Genomic DNA, 26,990 nt, shown 5'->3' with positions numbered 1-26,990 from the left:
CCATCTCGTTGGGCTTCGTTGTTTTTGGGATAAGACAAATATTTGTTTCATTGAGTCCATCTGGCATTGTCCCCTCAGTTAGGAATTTATTAACCATAAGAGTTAAGTCTTCCTTTACTATATCCCATAATTTCTGGTAGAAAAGCGCGGTCATCCCATCTGGCCCCGGAACTTTTTCCGGATGCATAGCAAAGAGAGCCAGTTTAACTTCTCATTCAGTAATCAGGGCTGTTAGACTTTCATTCATAGGCCCCGTGATTGTTGTAGGAACTTCAGCTAGTGCCTCTTCAATATCTTCAGGATTAGAAGACTCAAAGATCTGTCTAAAATATCTAGTAGCAATGGCTACTAGTCCTTCTTCATCTTGCACGATATTCCCATTTTCATCTAAGAGCTGCGTGGTCTTGTTTCTTGCTCTTCGTTGCTTTGTTAAAGCATGGAAATTTTTTTTATTTCGATCACCTTCCCTTAGCCAGAATACTCGACTTTTTTGTTTCCAGAATATTTATTCTGCCTTAAGAGCATCTGAAAGCTCCTTTAAAGCGGCTGCGATTTCTTCAGTTGTAGCATTATCATCTGCATACAGACCCTCCACTTTTTCTTTAAGCTCCTCCACCAATTTTGCCGAGTTAATATTATGTTGTCTCCTCCACTCACTCAAGGCTTTTCTGCAGCTGGCAATATGCTCCATTATAGTCGCATTGGGAGGAAGATCAGGTGATTTCCATCCCTCTAAAATGACTTGTCGCAGTTCCTCGTTATCCAACCATCTTTTTATCAAACTTGAATTTTCTTGATCTTCTCGTTGGTTTTGTGAGAATGTCTGCAAGAATCGGACGATGATCTGATCCCCATAATCTCATATACTTCATCGTGAAATGAGAAAACTTATCATGCCAGTCCGCATTTCCCACTGCTCTATCTAGACGGCAACAAACAATTACTCTTCCTGCTCTCTTTCCAACCCATGATAGCATATCTCCAGTATATGGAAATTCTAACATCCCACAATCACTTAGCATCTATTTGAAAGGTAAAAAGAGCTATCAGTGCTTTGTCTTCCTCCTTCTTTTTCATTTTGACCAGTGATTTCGTTAAAATCTCCTATCATAAACCAAGGCCCATTTCTTGTTGTTAAGAAACGCGTAAAATGTTCCCAAACTTGATCTCTTCTTTCTAGTACAGGGTCTCCATAAAAACACCATATATAATTTTATTCCATCAATGACTGCCTCAATGTCAATCATTATGTTATTTGAAAATAAAACATTAACTTAAAATTCATCCATAAAAAACAAAGCTAAACCTCCGCTGAGACCAAGTGGCTCAACGGTAAACAAATGATCAAATCCTAAGTCGGCCTGAATGTTTTGCAACAGCAGCCTCCTATTCTTTGTTTCAGAAAGGAACAAAAGTCCTGGGCGATGCTTCTGACACATCTCCGTAAGGCGTCGAACTGTAAGGTCTGTCCCGATCCCTCGACAGTACCAACTGAGTGTCCTCATGGATAAAGTCGGGAAGAGTTTTTGGACCCCTCCACGCCATTTCTTGAATGCATGTTGACACTCAAATTTCTTTCCACTTCTGCTCGATGATTATCTGAAAGTGAAGTAACCTTTGCAGCAGATTTATGTGGCTTCGGAGATCCCCGACGGAGGAACTCAGCTTTTTTGATGGGTAGACCCAAAGGGTATCTACGGCTTTTTCCACTTCTGTTCGATGATGAAGCTATCGGTCTTCGTATCACCTTCTCTTCCTTCGCCGCCTCCCCTTTGTTTCCCTTAGTCTTGGAAGACTCAATCTCCATTAATTCTTCTCCTAGCAGATCATCGTCGTCGTCTTCCACGTCCATCTTTGTTTCATGCGTGCCCTCATCCATATTGCCTTGTTCAATGATCTCCATATCAATGATTTTCTCGTCCTCAAAAGCTACTTTCTTCGTAGGAGAGAAAGTTAATAGTCAAGGTGAGACATTGGGACGTTTTGTAACATGCGCATCGTGCTCCTGATCATGACGAATGGGCGTTACCACTTGGCTAGCTATCCTCTTCCCGCTACTCTTCTGTGGCACAATCGCCATTGTTGCATCCTTGTCAGTGTACTTCTTGTCATATTGAGTAGAAGAACGAGCATGTGCTCTCATCTCGTCACGTCCGGATCGTATGTCATCATCACGTCTCGTTGCAGCCAATCGGGAAGTCCCTTCAGTAGACTGGAAACGATGAGCATACGACTCATCTCTTCGCTCATAGCCTCCATATCGCTCCTCTGTTTTTTCCTTTGCTTTCCAAACTCGCACTCTATTTTTCGCATAAGGTGCATAGCGAGCATTATGATGGGAGCTCTTCCTTTCCTTTCTACCTTTGTTCCAATCATACCTATCTTTAGAGCCTCCTTGTCTACCGTATGACATCCTAGCATCCGACATAAACCCTCCATCAAATCGTTTCTCCTCCATACGTGCTCTGTTTCTCTGATAATATGTATCAGAGCCGGCCTTCTCATGTTTATCCTGCTTCTGGCCACAAAACCTCTCCTTGTTATCCTCATCATTCCATGGAAGCTGAACCCTTGCGAATAATCCTGTCCTTTCTCTCTGATCTTGCATCACAGGTTGTTGATTCAAACAGTACGTCTGCTCGTGAGTGATCATTCCACAAGTTTTGCAATGCTTGAAGAGTTTGTCATAGTGAATTTGAATCGTGACCTCATCACCATCTTTAGACGCGATCTTCCTGGAGAAAGTAAGAGGCTTCCTAGAGTCCACATCGATAAGCATACGACCTGCCGATAGATCAACTGTGTCAATATGTCCTAGCCTGCTGCCAATATTCCTAAGATTCTTGATTGTCCACAAGTGTAACGGGATGCCTATTATCTCCACCCAGAAAGGGATGATGCACGGGTAATCGTCATGCACCACCGATTCCCAACGAACAAGCACAAAAATACAGAAGTTACAATGGAAAGGACCTTGGCTTAGGACGAACTTAAGATCCGTTTCATTTTCAAAGTTGAAAAGGAACTTTCCACTCCCAAGATCATTAGCTGTGATCTTATCTTGCAATCCCCATGTCGCCGGCATAGTTTGGATCAACTTCTCCACGGTTTGTTTCCTAGGATTCAGGATCTTTCCAATTAAAGATAATCGGAAATCTCGAATGGTAGGAGCGTCTTCTTCATCCGAAAGCTGGATGGGTTCATCAACATTCTCATTTCATCAACATTCTCATAGCAAATGCTTTTACCTTTCTCATCAGCCGTAAGAGCCAAACGAGAACGATTCATTCTTCTCTGAGGTTATACTGTGTTTGCTTATCAGCCACGCCAAGCTTGGAATAGGGAGATCAGAGTACACAGAGTAAACAGATTACACCAGTGAAACAGATCGTGATGGTATTAAAGCGAGTGAATCAGATCGTGATCAGGTACAAACAGAGAACGCAGAGTAAACAGGTACGGATCAGACTGTATTATAGCGAGTGAATCAGATCATGATCAGCACGAAACAGCTCACCTTAGCAGAAAACCTTACTTTTGTGATAAGATTACATCGCCAAAATTCTCTGCTGATACGAATCTTGGATACTGGTAACCTAATCGCCAAAGAACGATCGGTTATATGGAGATCACGATCCCAACAAAGATCATGATCTAAGATCGCATCTCTTGTCGCCTAGGGCTTCCGCCATTCCCGTGTTTGTATTTATGAGGTTTGTGGGATAGGGGTGTACTTTTAATATACTTATTAGATTTTGAATCCGCGCGCCCGCACGGGTGTATGTTTGGAAATATGAAATGGTAAATAAAAATTTAGAGGCTTTCGTATTTGTTGAATTTATATTTGTGTATTTTGTTCGGTTTTGTCAAGATTTTGATAAAAAAGTATGATTTTATATAAATATCCATTTTTTAGAATGAAAATATTATTGTGTGTTTTTTTTTTAAATTCCAATTTATTATAACTTGTGTATATAAGGTTATATATTCTAAACTTTGAATTACATGATTTTTAAAATTTTGTAAAATAATGGAAATTTACCAAAATTAAATAATTTTGAAAATAATATTGTGTGTACTTTTTTTAATTATAATTTAGTATAACATGTGTATGTAAGCTTAAATATTCTAAACTTTTAATTACATGATTTTTTGAAATCTAAAAAGTAATGGAAATGAACCCAAATTATTTTGTTTTGAAAATTATATTATGATAGGCCAGAATAGCAATAATGCCCAATTTGCTAATATATGGAATGAAATTTGGTCACTAATATGCGAAGCCCATTATATTTTTTTGTCCGCGAAACTAACAGAAAAAAATGGTTAACACTTGTTTTCCATAAACAATTATTTTTTTTCTCTTATTTTGTTTCTGTCGGTGTACAGATCTATCTCTATCTCTCTCTTTCTTATCTTCTTTCATGTTTTTGTCGATGTTCTTGTAGAGAACAGGTCAAAATCGTGAATCAAAAATCAAAATATACAATTCTTTTGCTTAATTTTCAACCGGGTGAAGGAACATGGTTAATCTAAGGTTCTGTTCCTGTTCTTTTAATGAGATTAATCGTTTGCTTTCTTCAAGCCCTAACAATAGGCTGTAATCGATTGTTATTATCTTGACAGATTAGTCATCTGCATGAGTAGATCGGGCTTCAATAATCGTCTTAACCATAAGAAAAGTCAAAACGCAGGCCATTGAAGGACGCCTTCAACCTCGACGAAGACATCTACAAAGAACGGTGAATGGTTTGTCCTTGATTCCGTCTGTTATTCTTTTTAATTATTAGATTTGGCGTATGATTATTACATCTAAACACTGGTTAGAAGTAACCTTGTTTGTTAATTCTTGTTCTGTCTTGTGTATGTTCCTTTGACGGTTTGCTTGATTGATGTCAATTCAGGATTTTGTAGCTGGGCTTTTGGTTCAAAACTCTGTCAAGTTCTTACTGATTTACTGCCAGTTTCTCCATACCTTGTAAACAATATTGACTTTCTTAAGCTCTCTTGACATTACTCTTCTTGCTCACGCATATAGCAGAACAGTTTACAGTTCATAGGAAAAAAAAATTAATATTTTTATGCTTCTGCTACTTGACTCCCCAGGGTTACAACTCAGTGAAAGATTTTTTCCAAACCATTCAAATGAGACCTAATCCCCAATGCTCTAATGCAGCTTGTTTAGAACGGCAGGTAACTTGACAGTAAACTTTCTCAGCTCTTCTCTGTTATCATGTTCTGTGGTTAAATAAAAATGGAATCGTTGAAAATGCAGAAAAAGTACATGCTTGCGAAACCTGTAAGGGGCGTTTCTGCTAAAGCTAAGATGGAAGCCGAAGCAGAGTGCCTACAGCTATAGATGATGGTTGATAACAGGATTTTGCTAAGATCCTATTCAAATGTTGAAGTATAAAGGATGTCAATCCAATTCTAAGAGAATGCGAAGCACTAGGAATGCAAGACCATGCTTAAGCTAAATGCTATCAAGATGAGATGAGAGATTATACTAAAATAGGAATAAAATGCAACAAAACAAAATACTTTCTTTGATTATGAGAATGAGAGGACTCATGGGATAAGGGAATATGACTTTGGGTGATCAAACTCAAACTAAGGTGCTAACTTACAATCAATCTATCTACCTTAGGCCTAGACACAAGACTAAGCAAACTTTATCTCTAAATGAATGCTCATTTGCTTCCAAAACTCAAGCATCTAATCTCTTAGGTTGAATGTTTAGGAAGCAATCATTAACAATAAGCCTAATAGCCATCTTAACACCTTTAACAACAAATCTCTTTGGTAGAGTATGTTAAAAGCTTAGGAGAGTTGGTTCAGACATTTCATCGAACACCTTGTGGGTGGGAAATGTCTAGAACTCAACTTTAAGGAGGCCAACCCTAAAGAAGCATTAAAATTACTCTACTAGCAAGGAATAAGAAGGATCTATACCTAAACACCTTAGATCAAGCCTAATCACCCATGATCTCCCTAACCCATGAATCCAAAAGTGGATCTACTCACTAATCACCATGATTACTCTTGAACCCATGAGGTTTCCAAGCTTAATCATGTTTAAGAAAGATCAATAAGAAATGAAATTATAAACACTCAAGAACACAAGAACAAAGGGGAAGAACTTTCACCCAAAAGAGGTTTTGTGATTCTTAAGAGAAAATAAAATAATCTCTCCAAAATGGAGATTACAAGTATTTATACTTAGGTTTAGGGTAAAGAGAGACACATATGATAAAAGACTAGAATGCCCTTTGTATAGGGCTAATTAGAACTTCAAAATAGTGTTTAAAATGACCCAAGGTCGAATTGGGTCGAACCGGACCGGTTTGAGAAAACCAGCCTCGACCACACTCTCTTCTCTTCACGCCCGGCATGGTGATCCCGGTCCTGCATCCCGGTCCTGCCTCACGCCCGGCTTGCTCTTCACGGTCCTCCATCCCGGTCCATGGCTTCACGCCTGGGGTGTACTTCCCGGTCCTCACAATCCGGTCCTGTCTCTTCACGCCCGGGGTGTACTTCCCGGTCCTCACAATCCGGTCCTGTCTCTTCACGCCCGGCATGGTGACCCCGGTCTCGACATTCCGGTCTAGTCGAGTCAAGAGAGTACTTGGTTTGCTGAGCTTCATTCTTCACCTCCTTTGGATCTTTGAGCTCTTAAACACTTCACATCATCACATAGTATGCTCCAACACCTGATAGGGACATATGAATGCAATATGGATCCTAAAGACACTAAAATCTAAGCTACATGATCAAAATGCATAAGATATGAAAGCTAAAAACATGTAAATATGCAAGATATCAATGGTCCACTCTATGATTTAAATGAATGGAACATAAGGTAACAACTCAAGTGAAGTAGTTAAAAATCGTATCTGAGTCCTTTTAAATTGCAACTTGGAACCTGATAGGTGTTTTATGTCTTATTACAAGTGTGGTTGATGATGAAAATGAGAATGATACAGACTACGCAGGTGATATGTGGACATCATCTACCTATACAGGTTAGACTTCTCCAACAGACAGATTGAAATGTTAATTTAGAAGATTCTTTTACTTTACGTTCTAGAGAAGAATGAGTCACTTGTCTTATATTTGTTTTAATGGTAGATGGATTTAAGGACCGAGTGACAGTATTACAGACAGAGGGACATGAGAGAGAAGCTCAAGATTTTTCATGTTTGAACATAGAGATGAGCAAAGGGAAGCCACTATCATCACTCAATAGTAATTAAATGTAGGTGTTCTCAGGTGTTTATGCTTGTGTGAAAAATTTTATTTTTCTTTTAAACAATCATCATGTTATTCTTTAATTGTTTTTAATTTTATTACATGATATTTTCATCTCCGATGATTGCCGGAGTCGAGCTGTATGGGAAGACAACAAAAGAAACTGGAAAGCAGCTGAAAATATGACAGAGCTATGTAAAGGACCTGACAACAGAAGGTCGACGCTGAAAGAGCTGCATGAGAAGATAACAGTCTGCAGGGAACAACAGAATCATAACAAACAGCAAGGTAATTACTTATCTATTATAAAATTTAAGTAAGGCCTGATAAGTAAGGCCTGATGAGTTTAGATGGAACAGTTAGTTATTAGATTGAGTAGGGTGGCTTTCGTTTTGCTTAAATGTTTGTTGTTGCTTGAGTGTTGCATATAAGGCATTAGGTTATGATAGTTTGAAAAAGTACCACTTTAATAGTTTAGATAGCTAAGAAAAACCTGTATGATGCAATACATTTTGTTGCTTTAGAAAAAAAAACAATCATATCGAAATGAATCTTGTCCAAAGATTGTTTGACTTAATGAAAAATAACAATCAGTTTCACAAACCATTATAACACCCACTAGAAAATTTGAATTCCTCAAACCTGAATCTTAAACAAATAACCACAGATTGTTTGCCTTAATGAAAAATAACAATCAGTTTCACAAACCATTATAACACCCCCGAGAAAATTTGAATTCCTCAAACCTGGAAAGAAAAAACATGTAATTTCATATTAGTTATTTTTCTGTATTGGAGACAGAACAAAAAATCATAAACCATATATGATAAATAAATACATGCAACACATGAATATATGTTGTCGAAAACTTGTTTGAAAACTACATTCATAGTTTTTTTCTGCGGATTCCCATCCTTGTCTAAAATCAAAATCTTCAAACCTTTTTTTGAAGTGACTCTAGAAACAACAACATATAGCTGCCCATGTGAAAAAAACAGGTCTAGATAGATAGAGACCAACTTCAGATAGCGATTAACCTTGGCTTTTGTTAATTGTCATTGCAAAAGCAACAGCAAGAGGCAGCTGCCTTCTCCGCATTTTAAAAGGCAATCTCGTGTCTGATGGAGTTATCAACAATCTAGGAATATCCACTATTTCCCCAACTCTTTCTCCTGTTATAATTCTGGCTTGAACCATAAAGTCCATGAGCTGTGTGATCTGAAGTCTAGTCCCATTCATCAAGCCATCAATAGGTGTTATGTTTCTCAGTACCATAACCGAACAGCCAACCTTTAGTCTAAGACTATGGTTTGGTAAACCAGGAACCTTAATGGTGTTTAGAAAATCAGGACCAAGAGCTTCGTTGTTTACAGAACCTGTATCCGTTGGATCAATGCTATCAGCACTGTTATAAATTTTTTCCTCACCTGAAACCGAAATAATATATTAGTTGAGAAAGAATCAAACATAAATAAGGCAGAAACGATAGAAAAAAATTACCTTCTAGCTTATCCAACATAAATTCATTAACTACATTGACATCCTCGTTAGTTGGACAAAGGATAGCTTTCTCCTGAAAAAACTTCGCCTCTTTGTTTTCATGCAATGAATTTGAATCGCCATAGACAGCTTTTCTGATGGCTTTTATAGGATCTATGGAGTCAGTAATCAAAAACTCTTCGGGGATCTCAATCTCTGCAACACCATCATTAGGTTCAGAAAGTCTACCATCACCAACTTTTAATATCCACTCCGAGAAATCCTTGAGTTCCTTTGCCTCTTCTACTGACAATCCACCCGATATCAATCTCATATTTTTAGTCAGCTTCAGCACTTTGCAATGCTCCCAAAGATAGGATGAGTTCAGTGCGGCCATCACAATCTCTGCTCGACCAGCTCCATTTATAACAGGCAAAACCTGTCTAAAATCACCTCCTAAAACAACGACCTTTCCACCAAATGGCTGTTTGTCATGCTTTCCAACAATATCAGATAAGCTTTTATCCAAAGCCTCAAAACAATGTTTGCTCATCATTGGAGCTTCATCCCATATAATAAGTGATGCCGCTTTCACTAAATCTGATTGGTCTGTTCCATGCCTCATGGTACACGAAGAAAACTCATCTGGATCTAGTGGAATACCAAATCTGGAATGAGCTGTCCGACCCCCTGGCAACAACAATGACGCAATTCCACTTGACGCCACATTTAGAACAATCTCTCCTCTAGATCTGATAGCTGCAGAGAGTAACTTCCAGAGAAAAGTTTTCCCAGTGCCTCCAAAACCGCTCACAAAAAACATTCCACCATCTGCTTGATTCACAGCCGCAAGAATCTGATCATACATTTTCCTTTGCTCAAAAGTCATCTTGGGAATATCTCTATCAAGAGTTTCTAACAAAGTAGAGCGGCAATAGCTGCGTTCGTCTAATAACAGGACATTCGAATCATGAGAAATTGTCTTTGGTACCTGAGGCATCGATTTAAATCTTTCTAAAGAAGTACCATTGCGTCTCAGGATTGATTGAATCTCTAGCAAAGCATACTTCTTTTTATCGTCATCACTCAGCAATAGACCTACACACAAAAAAAATAGCAACCATTTAAAAAAATGCCTGTGCCCATGAATGTCATGATGTACATATGAGGATATGGTTAGAAAGTTAACTACTAACCTGGTCTATTGAAATTTTTTCTCATGTTGTGCTCGATATCTTCAGACAATAACTCCCAAGTGCTTTTCCAGACAGTCTCCGGTGCAGATAAAGTGTTATTCATAAGCATCATAACAAACACTTTCCGTAGCTCTGTTGCTGTGCTGTCGTAAGATCTTCTTATTATGTCATCAATGTACTCCTGATCATCATCTAGCAACCCACGGGCATAACATGCTTCTTTGTAGCCCGGATAAAGAACACCTTCAAAAGTTTTGATGTCTTCATAACTGGTGGGTCCTCTAACGACATTCAAAAGTACACGCAAGAAATAAGCATCTTCCTGGTTCCGAGGAGCATAGTTAATTCTCCCAAGAGCAAAACCACGCTTCCGTCTTTTCCACATCTTTGATTTCTTCTCGTAAATAAAGAAGTTTGGAATCTGTGCATAGGTCAATGTTCTTGTAAGGGAGTCAATTTTACATAACTCAAACCAAGCCAAAAACATTGTATTTTTGATGAGCTACCGACTGATGACTGCTTTCAGTTTATCCTTTCCTCTAAAAGTAACAACTTGTTTTCCGGGGAGATGAAAACTAAGCTTCTCTACAGCAGTTGAACGATAGTGAATAGGAAATTTGAACACTCTCCACGTTCCTTCACATGTAGAGACGTATCTGGGCAAAAAAAATAATAAATCAGACACAAAATAAAAATTTTAAATCGTTTAAGCTAAACAGAAACAGTGTATAATAATATTTTTAAACCTGCAATCAAAGAATTCCTTGAGTTCATTCCTTTTCTGGTCCATCTTCTCTTTAGTAATCTCGCCATCTCCTAGCTCACTGGCAACAATGTGATCTGGGGGTTCAACAGCCATTGTGACACGATCATGTCCTTTATTTATGTATTTGAATAGATACTTTATAGACCCTGTTTGAGTGCACCACTCAACGTTAATGTGAGCCCTGTAAAGAAGAGATAATTTCCTGTTATAAGGAATGACATATCTGTTGTCACATCTCACTCCATTCTTCAAGACATAGTTTTCAGACTGTTGACACCTTCTATAAACCGGAAACCCTTCTTTAGTAATAGTGGTGGTCTCAGCAAATGATTTAGGATATGACTTAGAGCAACGACCATTCTCCATACAGGGTGAATTCATATTAACAGCTCCACACGGTCCATGAATCATCATATCCTTAATGATGTCATACAGCTCAGGTTCTTCTTTTTTATTTGGAATCTCTGCAGATATTATGCTGTCAATGTCGTCTGTTGTAACCGGCTTTATCTTCTTCATGAATAGGAGAATGTGAGCATGGGGTAATCCACGTTTCTGGAACTCAATGGTGTACATAGCTGCAAAAAAAAAATTAGTCCAAACTTATTAATAACATCTAATAACTAAAGAAAAGAACGCACATATAAGGAAATATAATTTTTTCTTACATGAACGTGTCTCTCCCAAAATATTCTTCTTCGTCAAAGTATCCATCAATGAATCAAGCTTCATTTTGAAAATCCTACAAATAATGTCTGATCTATCTTCTGCTTTTAGCTTTCTGGCCTTCACATATCTTGTGATCTCTGGCCACTTCGGATTACATGTGAAAGTGATGAAGAAATCTGGGAATCCAAAATGCTTACATATTGTCATAGCATCCAAGTAACAATTCTTCATGTATCTAGGACTCCCTACGAAAGAAGCTGGTAATGTAAACTCAGATCCCTGCTGAGACATATCCACTTTTCCCGCATTCTCAGACTCTTTAATGGAGTCATAGCTATCTGATCGCAAAGAAAGCTGGTTTAACTTCAAATATCTTAAGGCAATTAGATTCAATAGTTGTGAAGGCATCAACAACAAACTGCTGAAACAGTCTTCGAGAATGTAGGAGACAATGAGATTCGTTCTTACGTTCATGCAGACGAAAAGCAAAGAACTGCCTCATACTTATATTTGGCTTCTTCTGTTTTCTCGTAACTTTAGTTGATCCTTTTCTAATACCCAGTCTGAATCCATCTTCTCCGTACGTAAACAAAAGAGGATATTGAAGTGCAAGATATGAAGCATGAATCTCGTTTATCCTCATCAATTTCCCTGACTTTTGTTGTAGAACGATATCCCTCTTGTCCATGTCAAGACTAAAATCTCCAGGAATAAGTGCAGCCACTTCTGAGGCTGTTGGTGTGTTATAGGTCCTGCCATCCTTTAACCTTTCACTTACAATCCTCATATGAAATGAATCGCCAGGGTCTGTGTTAAAGCGATCTCTTGCGCATCTAAACTTTTGGACATAGGGATTAACTTCATTCAACATCTTCATCAAAGCATCAATGATATCTTTCCTGAGGTTATCCTTTTTCTTGACATCAAAACTATGTTTTCCAGAGCTGTAAAACATATTAGAAAAAACGTCAGTTATAAAATTGCAGTGTTTCTTATAAATGAAAATAACTGAACACAGTAGTACCTTATACATTTTGCTCTGTTTTCAACCTCATTTTCTGTGTCAACTATATATAGCTGTCCAAACTTAGCTTCACTTCCATCAGGAGGAGTCAAATTACCCATCAAGTGGTAATTTTCTCCTTGTAATTGAAACATATCAGGCCCTTTACCTTTTTTCAAAGACTTCTATACTTTGCCACCAAGAGAAGTGAATGAAAAAACCATATTGTAAGGTCTGATATGTTTCTGAAAGTGCCTGCTTCGTGGGTCATCACCTTCCAAAAGATTTTTTAGAACTGCTGGTGGTTCTTTCAATAGAGGTAACTGCACTTGACCTTGCATACAACACAAAGAAAAAGTAGGATTCTTTGCATTTCGCCACTTGTTTAACCACTCTCCATACCACATGATAGCACCACAATGAGAACGGTTGTAATCTGGATCACCTTCATCTATATACTCTGCCCCAAAAAATAATGATATTAGGAACATAGATGATAAAAATTTGCGATTAGGACTAAACCAACTAAAGTTTATATAATACTTAATCACCATTAGAGTTTGAAATATTGGCCATGGACGGTTCAGAACGACCTATGGAGACAGCAGGTCGTATATATTTTTCAGTTGATTCGGATATACTGTTTAGAACAGGATCTGGTTCATAGTCCATAGGATCATCAACATCAGTTTCATCATTTTCTGTATCTGTATTCTCTTCAGAACTACAGTCAAAAACCTGTACATCATCAGTATCCTCTATTCCTGCAAAAATAAATTGAATTAGTTTAATTTTCAGTAAATCATGTATAATGTTCAGAATAGCACTATTACTAAACCTGCAAACAAATCTTTGCCGACAATATCATCATATTCGTGTATCACCTTAGTAGATGTATGGATTGTAGATGATGATCTCCTTGCATTTTTTTTGGCAAATGGGCTGTATTAGTAATGTCTTTCAGTACAGTACGTGTTGAGCCTTGTGAAGTTGAACCTATTTGCCCCTCTCTATTAGTATTAATAGAATTGAAGCTCCTCTTCTGTAGATCACCTGTTTTAAATAAGTTAATAATGAGTAGAAGGGAATTTGCAATATATGAAGTTACTGGAGTAAAAAGATTACTTGATAATGATGAAAAGCAAAATGGCTCTAGAGTGTCTATCACTTGCGATTTCATCAAGTCGAGACCTTACAAAACAGAAAAAGAAAAAAATGAATATTCCACAACACTTTAATCTCATGTTTACTACCAATCTCGCTGGTAATGATTCTGAATTTAAATTAAATAGTTACCAAGGACACATCTTCGTTTATTCCTGGGTGTTTGTGGTGAAAGCATGCGTATCTGTTGATATGTTGTTGTTTTGATTGGAACATGATGGTTTTCAATGTTTTCCCTAAATCTATAGAATATGGAACGTAAGGAAATGTCTTCAAAACAGACTTCATTTGAACTACTCTGCAATTCATTGATGGATGGTGTTGTATTTTCGCTTGCAGGTTGATCTCCATTGTTTTGGTGACCTTTTTTTCTTTTCATAGTCGTTTGAAGTGCTAAATCGATGAGGGTTCCTTTTTTAGGGATGAAGATGAAGGAGTGGGAAGAAGAATGAGATTATGCGTGAGTGGTATTGTAAGCTAAAAGGTAATTTTGCAATCATCTGTTCTAAATTTAGATAACAAATATTTGTTAGCTTAAATTTCGGAAAAAGTTAAATGCAGGAATCTTGATAGATTTCGAAATCAAAAAAATAATGATTTTTTTAGAACTGTATATTCTATGTTTAATATTTTCGGATACAGAAGAATTATTTAATTAATTTTATCTACCTATATCTATACTATTAAAGCAGGATCCTATTGTGATTTTTACTAAAAATACCTATTTCTTAATAAACATTGCATATTTCATTAAGGACAATTAAGTAATATTAATAATACATCTATATTGGGTCATTTTTTCTTATCCAGCCCACTGCCATATCAGATCTTTCTTGGACCGATTAAGAAATCAGCCCACTGCCCTTTTCTTTTTAATCATTCTTAATATTGTGTGTAGAGAACAAAAATTAATTACTTAATTATTATGTTTTTTCTTTTTTTAACATAATTTAAGCATTCATAAAAAAATTTGAATTTTTTATTGAAAATTATAAATCTTTATTAAAAGTATATAATTTTTTATTTAAAAAATTAACCACATAAAATTAATTTATCAGAGGTTATACCATTCGGGTACGGATCGGTTCTTTCGAGTATAGGGTTTTTTGGGTTTTGAAATTAAATCCCATTGGAGTATTATAAAATTTCGAGTCGGATTCGAGTCGGATCTTTCTGGGTCCGGGTGGATTCGGTTCTCATGCATAAGAATCTGAAAAATAACCAGATAACCAAAGTATCTAAAGCGGGTTCGGTTATTTTACTCAAAGTAACCAAAGTATCCGATTGGGTTCAAATTTTTGTATCCAAATTACTCAAAAGTAACCAAAAGTAACCAAAAATATCCATTCTATACAGTTTTTTGGGTAAACTTTTATCCAAACTATCATATTTTACCCAAAAATACTCAAAAGTACCGAAAATAAATAATATGGTTAACTTATAATATTAATTTAAAAATATTAAAAATTATAAATATAATTAAAACATATATTTTAAGATATATATTCACATTTCGGATATCGTTGGATATTCATTCGGTTCTCGGTTCGAGGCGGATTTGGGACCGGTTCTTCGGATACAGCAATTTAGAACTCATTCGAATATCTACCCCGGGTCTAATCGGATTCGGGATCCTGATTTTCGGGTCGGTTTCGGATTGTTTATTCGGATCCGAATATTTTACTCAGGCCTATACTCATTTAAAATGAAACACGATAAAAAAAGATAAAAAGTTCAAGTCTTTTATAAAAAAACAAATATATGAAAATATGGCATTTACTAAATATTTGTCAATTTAGAAAAAATAAAGGAAAATAAACCCGCGCTTTGAAAGCGCGGGTCAAAATCTAGTGTATTATTAAAATAGGGTTTCACAATAGAGTAAAAAGAGTGAAGGATAAGACAGACGACAGTGTTGGTGAGAGAGATGGAAAAAGAGACTATTTCGCCATTGATTCATCTATTATTTACGCATGTATGTTCTTTATAAACTGAATCATAGAAGTTAAGTTATCGATAGGCTAAATAAGTGGGATTGTTAGGAATTATTAGTGTTGCACTTGGTTAGTAATCGACATATATGGATTAGTTAGGTGGAATATTAAAAATAATTGTCTGAATTATTTTAAGCATATGGAATATTGTACATTGCATCTAATATTCAGCAGTATAAATGCAAGTGGCATTAAAAAACCAAAGCTTATTATTAAATATAGGAAATTGAATTAAAACAAATAACAATTAAAAAACATAAAAAAACTTAAATTTAAAGTACGATAAAAACCAAAGCAAAACAACAACTTCAAACATAACGATTTCAACCAAGCTTAACCACTCTTGTTCTTCTCTTGTTTGATTATCTTGCTGCACTGTTTCTTGGAATCAGATGATAGGTCCTGTAGGTCAGATAGATCCTCCTTGCGTTTTGTTATAGGAGTTGGACAGTCATCTGATGAAACTTGATCCAACATCATAACCTAAATCCATTTAAAATAAATACAGTCATTTTTATAAATTAGAAACCAATATGAACATAAGGTGTAAAGATAAAAGTTCATACAAAAAAAAACTTACAGATCCAGATGACATTGTAGAAGAAGTTGTCAACATATCAGAAGTTGATAGAGACTGAGAATCGGTAGTATAAACTTTATCTCCAGAACAAACTTCTAAAACAATAAAAGTCTCTGATCCATTTGTGACATTGTCTGAGGTTATGGATACCCCAAAACAAAAAGACTTCCCCACCAAAGATAGAACAGGTTCTGGAAGAATCTCAGGATCTTCAATCTGATATATTTTAGGAATAAATGTGGTTCAATATAAATTGCTCAACGAAAATAATTAAGTGCAAAGATTAAATTACAAAAAAAAGATATACCTCCTCATAAGAGCCATCCCATAAATCTTCAGCATCAACTCCAACAATGGACTTACCAACAGAGCCTAGCAACATTGCAGTGCATGTTCCAGAGTCATCTTTTACAACCAAGTGTAGCTTGTATCTTTTTTTAAAAAAATTACAGGATATATATAAGAACAATATTTTGTAAAAATATGAGTTAAACAAATTGTTTAAGTAAATATCATTAACTTACTTGGGTCCCACATTAGTGATATTAGAACGACAAATTTCACAACGAAACAAAGGCTTATCTTTTTTGTCATCCTTGCATAATCAACATTGGGAAGCTTATTGACACGCTTTTGGTGACGGTTACAACCAAAATAGAACCAAGCCCAATCGGTATCTATTGCTTCAATAGTACACACGATTTTGCAATACTCCACCTAAACAATTTTCAAAATTAAAATCGATTTTAGTTAAATGTTTGTAATCATTAGGAAAAAATACAAAAAGGCAAAATATACCTGATTGGAGTCAACGATTTCTGAAATTGTTTTGATCTCAGCATCATTCCAGTCATATAAAATTCGTTTACCATCCTTTTTTCCAGTGGATTTATCGACCAGAGCCAAAGAGAGATCAGTTGTTGATAGCCTAAAATGCATTCAGTTAGAAAGAGAAATCGAGATATATTAAAAATTGTTATATAAGATAGGCAGTTAGAAATATACAAAACATATGAGAAGAAAAACCTTTCAGTTAAATCCAGAACTTCAGGGATCATTGGATTTAAGAACATCCGAGAAGCATCAAAAGCATTGGTGATTTGCAACTCTCCTAACATACATTAAACATAGGATCCGAATTAGACAAAAAATCAAATATGTCACCTTATGTTAAAAGAGTCAAAATAAATACCTCTAAATTCTTTAATTTTTGCAAAACGGATCAAACAAATAATGGTTTGATCTTTGGCACCCTCACAAAATGGTTTAAGTTGCTCTGCATAGGTTCCCCACAGACAGCAAGGAAGATTGTTTCCTCTAATGATATAAAAGCATGTTATAAAATAATCGAAGCATATATAAAAATGATTATAAGAATAAGTATCTGTGTTTATGAAAACGTACTCTGTGTCAACTAAGCGGAATTGAACCCTCTTTCTGTCCTCTTCAAAAACTCGTACAGTCTGTACGTCACCAAGTTCATGTATTTTTCCTATCACATCTGCGAGTCAAAATAATACAAAACATAGGTTATAACTTATCTCAAATTAAAGAAATTTTTAAAAGCGATAGGAGTATAAGTAAGATTGAGATTACCTATGAGGAAAACTTGGTTTTTTGTTTCACATTTTTCAATTTCGCTATAAGTAGCAAGAGATAGGAAACTCCTATCATCAACCAAATCTGAACGCGATAGCACAGCATCTTCTGCTATAACCATCTTGTACCGATAGTTTGTGGTTCGATACTGACCACCAGCTGCATTGACATTGACATGTTCAATGACACCCCATGAATCTACAGCTAAGATACGCTGAATTCGGTGCATGAGAGATCGTTTGCAAGTAGCATGGATCTTGTTACCCTAACAAAAAAAAAACAGTCATCTTAGTTACATTTGAAACATTAGTAATACAATAAAGGGTAGGAAATGTGTTTTACAAAACTTACCCATTGATCTGCCAAGACCATTTCGAAAGTATCACCGGCAAAAGTGGTGTTTTGCTTCCATGAATGTAAACACTTAACTTGCACACGCCAGTTGTCTTTGAAAGGTCTGAGTTTGGTTAGAGGAACAAATGTCGTCATCTTTGACATGTTATAGGTTTTCGATTTTTTGGGATATGATTTGGAGAATCGATGATGAGATATATATACTGATGGTGATAGATGCCGCAGGTTAGGTTAAATGGCATTAAGTTCTATATTTGTATTTTTGGTAGTTATAATTTAAAAACACAATCAAAAGCAAAATATATTAAAAGTAATTAAATTTACATTTATTATTTGGTATCTATTAGGGAAAAAGAATATTCGTAGAGAAAAGGAGAACTTGGTGGTCAAGATATTTAAAAAGATTTGCGTAGAGATAAGAACTTGGTGGTCAAGATTATATTGAAAGATTTTCGTATGGTTAGTTATTTGCATCGAGTTGTTGAAGAATAAATCGTCGAATATTCTTTCCCGTAGGATTAGGAAAATCTCTGAGTGAATATAACAGAAAGATCGGGTAGTATTAGGAAAATATTAGAGTGAGTATCAATTATAACTAAATAGCTTTAAATGTCATTAATGTACTTTAATTTTAAAATTTCGGAAAATCTCTGAGTGAATATAACAGAAAGATCGCGTAGTATTAGGAAAATATTAAAGTGAGTATCAATTATAATTATAAATAGCTTTAAATGTCATTAATTAGTGTACATTAATTGAAAAATTTCGAAAATTTAAGACTGCTACTATAGGATGGACCATGCGATTGGTAAAAAGAAGGCCCAAAGATAATCCAAATAGGCCACGTTTTTTTAATTGTGATAGCAGTGGCATGGAGTGGTAATATTTGTGCAAAACTAAGGGTACAGAGTTATTTGTACTTCAGTATTAATATTTTAGATATTCATGTTTCCAAACAACATTATATTCTTTTTCCAACTGCTATTCATGTCTCCAAACAAATTTGTTTTTTTTTAAACTGCTATCTATGTTTTCAAACAAACATATTTTTAAAAATTGCTATTTATGTTTCTAAACAAACCTAATATGTACTTCAGTTTTAATAATATATATATATATATATATTTATGAAAAGGAATAAGGACTACACTAAATATGCTAATTTGGGAAGAAGTATATGTATTTAATTGAATCAGATTTCGATTGATATATTGTCTTCCTATATTACCGTAACTTAAATCCAAAGTTAGTAATAATCGAATTCAACAGATTTTCACCAACTAATAAATACGATAGCTTCCCAATTTTATGTGATTTGAGAACACCAAGAATATAGGAACCTCCAAACAAGACGGTTTTTTTTGTCGCTGAATTGTATTATTAGGCTTTCATGGTAAAGAGTTCTAAACAATAAGAACCAACAAAACAACATAGAAAAGGGATACACCAGTAGGAATCCAAAATAATCTTCATATTAATCCAAAAGCACCATGCTTCATAGTGAGTTGAAAACGATTGTCATCTATCTTATTAAATTAGAAGTACTTTAAGCTTTTGTTTGGAAACATAGATAGTAGTAAAAAAATATAATGTTGTTTAGATAAATGGATAGTAGTATATTAAAAAAAATAATAAGGGGCTTAATTTTAATCATAGATTATTATGGCCCAAAGTACAAATAACATTATTTTGGGGTTTTGTATGGTTGTTATTAATTTGTTAAAGAAAATTATAAAATTATTTATAGTTTCTTTTGAAGGGATTTTTGAATAAATAAAGAACAAAATGTAATTTATTTATATAAATATATATTTTGTATTTTATTTTCTGTTTTCGTATATTTTAAACACCTTTCGCAAAAATTCTTGATATATAATTTAAAAAATACAGTATAACTATATAAGTGATTCACCTCATGAGTTAATATGTGTATTTAAGAGTGAAACACTATTATTAAGTAAAAGAATTATTAAATTACAAAAGTATAAATATTTGTAAAATTCTTACTACCGTGTTTACGGGTCACAAACGCCTTGATAACACGATACAGAGCCGAAATACATAGTTTAAACAACAAACAAAAGTAGTAAAACTGAAATTGTTAAATGTTAGTTTTCTAAGTTTGTAAATACTGTAAATCCATCATAATTATTTATCAAAAAGGTATATACATATTTATTCCTAAAATTTTGGAAAATTTTGTGTGGGGATCTTCTCATTTAAACCAAAGTCCAACACTTGATCTCCACGAAAATATAATAGAGATTAATAGCAACGCAGTTACCTTTAATTATTCCTAAATATTTTCACATAAATTTAAATCTAGCAATTTTTAACTAATTTATATATTTGTTCATAAATTTTAGAAAGATTTGACGTGGGTATCGCCTCATTTAAATCAAGATCTCAAATTTGATCCCCACGAATTAGAATAAAGGTTAATAACTACTAAATTGCCATATTTTTATTGTTCATAATTATTCCTAAATATTCTCACATATATTATTGTTTAAATCGTACGAAATCTTAGCATTTAATCTTAATAAAATCATTTTCCAAAACAACCTTGCTCGCCTTATATATATACACCTCTTACGCTTCTTTTCTACACATACATTCAGACTTCACAAAAAGAAAACGATGGAAAACAATCAAAATTATGTCGACGTTCACAAAATGAAACCACATAAAGATGATTGGAGAGTGCACGTGAAGCTACTCCATTGATGGACATCGAACACAAGTTTTGGAGGGGAAACTCTAGAATGTGTTCTTGCTAATGAAATAGTAAGTCATCACCTAACTAAATTGTCAAGATATGTTTTATCTGTTCGTACAATTTTGATCATTGTTAATTTCGTGTGTTTAAAATGGCAAAATACACGTAAGTTGCAAAACAAATCTGATGTTTCGCCTGAAACGAAATCTCCCAATTGGTGAATGGAGATTCGTTGAACACTTCAAAGGTTGTTGCTTCTGGTGGTACAATTACGACATACAAAGTTTAAATAATAAACAATAAATTATATAATTTCGTTCAACTAATTTAAAGTTCTGAAATATTTATATATATCATAAAAACAAAAACCAGCCCAATATCCATGTGGATGTTCGAATCAGCCTCTATTATTATTTACCACAATAAACTAAAGTAGTAAAGATTGTACCCATTAACCTTTTGTTTTTAAAGATTTTATATATATCATAAAAATAAAGACCCGCCCAGCTGGGCGGGTTAAGATCTAGTTCTCTTTTTATTACTCCAGTAGAAGCCACCGTGATAAGACAACTCTCTATTTTGTTCTATTAGTAGAGTCAAAGAGATTACCGTTCCATAAAATTTCATGATGTCTTTCGAAGTAACCATAGTTTGCAGCAAGAACTCCATCACCATCGAATGAAGAACCATCAACGATTGAAACAGGTAAGACCCGTCGCCACCATCCGCAGTAGATCTATCAATTACCCTTTCTAAACAGTTCAACTGAACCGAAAGTTTTATCTTTCCAAACCAATTGGAAGAAGTATATAAAAAATAATAAAAAAACCTTGTCAGATTCAAAATAAATTGGCAATAAAACAGCGAATGAAAACAAAACAGATCCAAGAAAGAGATGGAGAACGAACTAAACAAACCGTGTCGGAGCTGGAGAAGCCTCCGGTCATCGGCTTGAAACTATGAAAAATATCTCTTTCTCTCTCTTGACGGCTAGGGTTTTAAAATTAGTGTATTCAATTTTAGTTATATTAAACAAGACGTTTATATTCCTAAACTAGACGATTTTATTTGAAAGAATATTTAGAAAGTTTACTTAATTCTATCGGCATAACTACTGCTATAAATATGAACTAGCTATCGTATTCATAGTTCACCACCACTCCAAGCAAAACAAATTTATTTATTTATTAATGTCTTCTATTATGAAAATCACATCTTTGAAAAATGTAAAACCTTTCAAAACACGGAAACAGGATGGAGGTTCACCTGAACGTCCAAACATAGAAGTAGTACAATTTCATGTCTAGAGATACTCTTGAAATAATCTTATCAGATAACAATGTAAGTTACAGTCTACATTTTATGTTTTATATTATTTCGATTTAAGTATGTAATAAGTTTTTAGTTTTGCCTTTCAAACTCGGTATACCTACTCCAATACTCAGTTTTAATCCTAACTAGATTTTGATCCGCGCTTTTGAAGCGCGAGATATTTTACGATGAAAAATTTCACTAATAATTTAACAAATATTTTGGTTATTTTTAAAGAGTGTGTATTTAAAATATTTTTGCATTTAAATCAGTATTTTTAAATTCAACCCGATTGTGATTATACCGGTTAATCCGGAGATATGACAATTCAATTTATGTTTTTAAAATATTCATATTAAAAAATCACTAAAACCCGAGACTAACCGATTGAACTGATGGATGACCGATATGTAATCTAATTGGATTTAAATTGTAATAGTTTCATAATTTGTAATCTTATAATCGAAATTTTAAAGTTCACTATTTTGCAATTTATGAAATTATGACGTTTTTACAAAATTTTAAAGAGAAAATGATAGATATAAAATAAGTAAGATTAATTATTGTATTATTTGGAAACATTGATAGTAGTATAAAAATATATTGTTTGGAAACATTGATATTGATAGTAGTATAAAAATATATTGTTTGGAAACATTGATAGTAGTATAAAGAAATAAGTATATTGTTTGGAAACATGGATAGTAGTATAAAGAAAGAAACATTAGTGATTTAATGTATGTTTAACTATAAAGTATAAAAGTGCATTTAATTTAAAAACTTACAAAATAAATGTTAGGTCCAACAGAATATTTCTGTTTTAATAAGATAGATTACTAGAATGTTAAGTGATAGTGCTCAAATTACCCAGTAGAGCTTACTCTCTCAAATAAGAGGTACAATTGTAGTACTTAGGGATTGAATCACGAGGAGCTAGGGAACCAATTAAATAAAATATACTAATCAATCCTAGGCAAGATTGGTTTATATGATATAAATGAAAATAACAAATCCTAAAATGAGCAAGGCAGTTGCTCTAACTAACAATATGAAGGGTTGTTTAAATGGGATAAAGAGTGCTAGACATAGGGTTTCTATTCAGGAATGGAGATTATAATCTCTATAAATGCTTTAATAAGTTGCTTGCATGATACTATAGATCTCACCCGCTTAACATATGTGAATGAATCACTGGTTAAAATATCTAGATCTCTGGCCACACCTTTCGCATGATGACACAGAAAAAGAGTCGGTCGATATCCTTTTGAGATATCGAGCGATACACCTTTCGCGGCGCCGATCGATTTACCAGTAGGGTATCGATCGACGGCTTCTAGATCTGCCTAGGCGCGAACCGAATATGACCGTGAGGTCTCAAGGAGGAACTGTCGTTCTTCTTAACGGGAAACATGCATCGCTCAAATGGATAATTCAAGATAATCTAAGATCCTAGTGATCTATGTTCTAGTTAGCTACTCTAAAACAAGCATAGGGTACAATCCATTTGATGAGTATCACAACTTAGCAATTATAGTTTGGGGCTAATCCCACAAACCTATTTAAACCCTAGATCTAACAAGTAGACTACTCAGACATAGCTAAGCAATTCATAACAATAGATAGATGAAAGAATTGCATAGATAGAATAAAGTAGAAATACAAAAGGAGATGAGAAATCTCTCCAATCTCTCTCAAACAAATAAACTCTAGTCTCTCTCTCACACTCTCTGCTTTGGTTGTGAAAAGCTTCAAGCTTCAAAAGGGTTTCAAAACTTGCCGTCAAAAAGACTTTGCAGGAGTATTTAAGCATTTCCATTAGGTTAAAAACTCGTCAGGGGCAATCTCGTAATTTGGTGAAGTCTTGGTGAAGTAGTCGGCTAAACCATTTCGTCCTCGATATCGATCGACAACACTGAATGTGTATCGATCGATTATAATCTTCTAGTACACGGATCTTCTCAGCTACATCGATCGACAACTCAGGATGAGTATCGATCGATTGTAATCGCAATGTTGACTTCCGACTTAGTCTTGAATGGTCAACTCGGGTGTATCATCTCTTGTACTCCAAAATTCTGCAAAACATCACTTTCGCACAAAATGCTCCTAAACCTGAAAACATACCTAACAGGCTAGAAAACAGATTAAATATATAGTAAAACACTAGTATACCATGGTTAAAAACTGGTGAAATCCATGGTATATCAACTCCCCTAGACTTACTCATTTGCTTGTCCTCAAGCAAAAACAGTAGTCTTTGGAAAAGGTTTGGAAATAGCAGGAACTCAAGGATTCAATATACTGAAGTCATCACTCTATGGGTTTGCAATTCATGTCTAAACATCCTAATCACAGAAGTTCATCACGCCTTATCCTAGCTTAGCAACTAAACTCATCTAGTCAACAACTTAGCAATTCTCATCTGACATTCCCCTCTACTAACCTCATTTCTTAACATAAAATAAAGTGCATGCTTTACCTTGGGAGTATCGATCAAAGAACATATGGATTCAACTCAAACAAGTATCTGAACACACAGGTAGTCTTCTCTGATTCCTTTCTCCCCTCTTCTCTCTTCACTGAATCTCTTATTAGTTTAAATTTCAACAGGTTTCGATGCCACATAGGTCATCTAGTCTATCTCATTGACATTTGCGTTGTAACTCATACATTTTTGACAAAGTGTAGCGAATATTGGGGTCGCAGGAATCACTCCTACCCCTCGGTTCCACAATGTGTGATCATCCTTGAGATTTAGAATACTGGGTCGCAGGAATCACTCCTACCCCTCTGTTTCTCAAGAAATCATATCAATCTTTTATAACATAAACTTAGATCTCGAGATGCCGAAGAGAGCGAAGGAAGGGAACCAGAAACACACAGACTTTTTACCTTCCAGACTTGTAAGAGGATTCCGATCCAGTGATATCCAAGCCCCAAGACAAGCAAATAAGTCAGTATTAGTGTTGGAGGTCAGCTTTGGTTCCTTCAAACAATCTTAGCTAGTGAATATAGATAGCAAGTTGATCCACTTTAGCATCTTTAGTACTATCTGCAATCAGTAATCTAGAATGGTGCTAAAGAGTGGTCAGACAATCAAATATAAATCCATATCAATGTTCCTATTTAATACTTATGCGAAAAATAATTTTGAAAAACATTTTAATAAAAACCAAAATAAAAACACATATTAGTAAACTCCCCCCCAGACTTAAATTACACTGTCCCAGTGTAACATCCGGTGGTGAGGTAAATAAAACATAATAAATATAACAAGTTAGAATGAATAATACTGCAAAATAAATTCGAAAAAAGAAAAAAAAATTCGAAAAAGAAAAAAAAATAAAAGCAAAAATAAAATAAAATAAAGAAAAAAAACCTAATAGTGGGTTGCCTCCCACTCAGCGCTTGGTTATAGTCATTTAGCTTGACTGTGGTAGGTGAGTGACTCATGGGGTGCAGTGGGGGTTTTTGTTTGCTGGTGGGCAAACACTTCCCTAATCTTTGGACTCAGCAGCAGTGAAGCTTCTTGTGGCATCACCTGATCTTGTCCATCTAGGAGATATCTTTGCTAAATCGGCTTTGATAACTTGCAACCTTCTGACCAAATCTTCTGTGTCTAACTGATGCTGATAGAAGTTAAATCTATAATGCTCAGGTAGATCTGCATGTTGGCCTTTGGCGTGCTGGTCCTGAATCTGTTGATCCTTATCGGCCAAAGCGGCGGTATCGATCGATGCTACAATTGGTATGTCGGTCGCTTCGCTGGGATCACAGTCGATCGACTCCGTGTCAGCTTTGTCGATTGATTCTGAACGTTGGCCTTGGTACTCAAGATTGCTCTGCATAGTGCGTATCTCATTCTTCAAGAGACCAGTAGCTCTGCAAAGGTTGGTCACTCTTTCATTGAGAGTCTCCTCAATGTTATCACTTCTTTCTATGAGTCTCTCCTCCATAGAATTCATGGTTTCGTAAAGCTGATCTTTGATATCATCAACCTCTGCTGCAGTGCATACCCTCTTCGCTGGTGGTGGCTCGCTGTCGATCGATATTGGTCTAGGCCTGTCGATCGATGCTTCGTTGCTGTCACGGAGATCAATATAAGCTTAAACAATGCTCATGTCTCTTTCTAGCTTGTCCAGCTGCCGTGACATTGTGTGTTGGCATCGCAGGATAAGAGAACTGAAAATTTCATGCTTCCTTACAGACGCTTTCATCATATCTTCCAGTTCTGCAAACCTTTTGTCGATCGATGATGAAGTATATGTGTCGATCGATGAAAAAGTAGCAAGCTTAGCTTTGTCATTCTGGTGAATTGTATCCAACTCTTTCTGTAGAAGATCGATCCTCTTGCTTAACCATTCGACATTGTTGTTGAGAGGGCTCTAGACGTCTCCAATCCGTGTATTGATGTAAGCAACCTCCCATTCATCTTTCTTAGGTGATGAACATTCTGGTCGGTCCATGGATGTAGTCTTGCCGATGTCGATCGATGGTACAGGTACTCTGTCGGTCGATACTGGTGGCGTAGCCTCTTTCTCAAGCGTGGTCAATATGTTTCCAAGCTCCACTCTTATCTCAGCCATATCATTCTGGAAGTCTTTGTAACTGACATCCAAAGGCTGGAAAGTGTCTTCCACCAATGTGCACATGTTTGCCTCAAGGTGCGCCTGAGCTCTCCATACATCAGTCACCATATCATCCACCTCCTCGCTACTGTAGGGCACTGGTGGTGGTGTGTATGCATGGTAAGGGCGTGTGTGTATTGGAAGTTGTAATCAACCTCTGTGAAAAAGGGATGCTCTATCCAAAAGTCTCTTTACTTGCTCCTTGGTAACATGGATGATCTCACCATCAACTCCTCTAGCATAGCCAAACTCATCTCTGTAGACACCATAATCATCCTTA

At 35.3% G+C, this 26,990-nt stretch overlaps 1 protein-coding gene and 1 long non-coding RNA gene across 13 annotated transcripts; one reads left to right on the top strand and one right to left on the bottom strand.

Moving 5' to 3' along the window:
• Positions 1–505: 505 nt before the first annotated feature.
• LOC108858331 (uncharacterized) lies at positions 506–3,085 on the bottom strand. Its single transcript, XM_018632279.1, has 3 exons — positions 2,030–3,085; positions 1,616–1,936; positions 506–844 (listed from the first exon to the last, which is right to left on the bottom strand). The coding sequence occupies exons 1-3, from the start codon at positions 3,083–3,085 to the stop codon at positions 506–508; spliced, it is 1,716 nt and encodes a 571-aa protein (XP_018487781.1).
• Positions 3,086–4,334: 1,249 nt separating this feature from the next.
• Positions 4,335–20,985, top strand: LOC108861893 (uncharacterized). Of its 12 annotated transcripts, none has more exons than XR_008946322.1 (9): positions 4,335–4,537; positions 4,627–4,749; positions 4,905–4,978; positions 5,107–5,193; positions 5,276–7,022; positions 7,129–7,536; positions 13,774–13,864; positions 13,946–14,009; positions 20,674–20,985. It is a non-coding gene; the product is annotated as an uncharacterized LOC108861893 (long non-coding RNA). The 12 variants fall into 12 exon arrangements; XR_008946317.1 differs by lacking the exon at positions 20,674–20,985 and adding an exon at positions 15,393–16,991; XR_008946323.1 differs by lacking the exon at positions 20,674–20,985 and adding an exon at positions 14,336–15,345.
• The last annotated feature ends 6,005 nt before the right edge of the window (positions 20,986–26,990 follow it).

Source organism: Raphanus sativus, chromosome 5 (assembly GCF_000801105.2).
Source record: "Raphanus sativus cultivar WK10039 chromosome 5, ASM80110v3, whole genome shotgun sequence".
Taxonomy (NCBI): domain Eukaryota; kingdom Viridiplantae; phylum Streptophyta; class Magnoliopsida; order Brassicales; family Brassicaceae; genus Raphanus; species Raphanus sativus.
The sequence above is the reverse complement of the archived record's forward strand: the minus strand, read 5'-3'. Positions and strand labels throughout refer to the sequence as shown.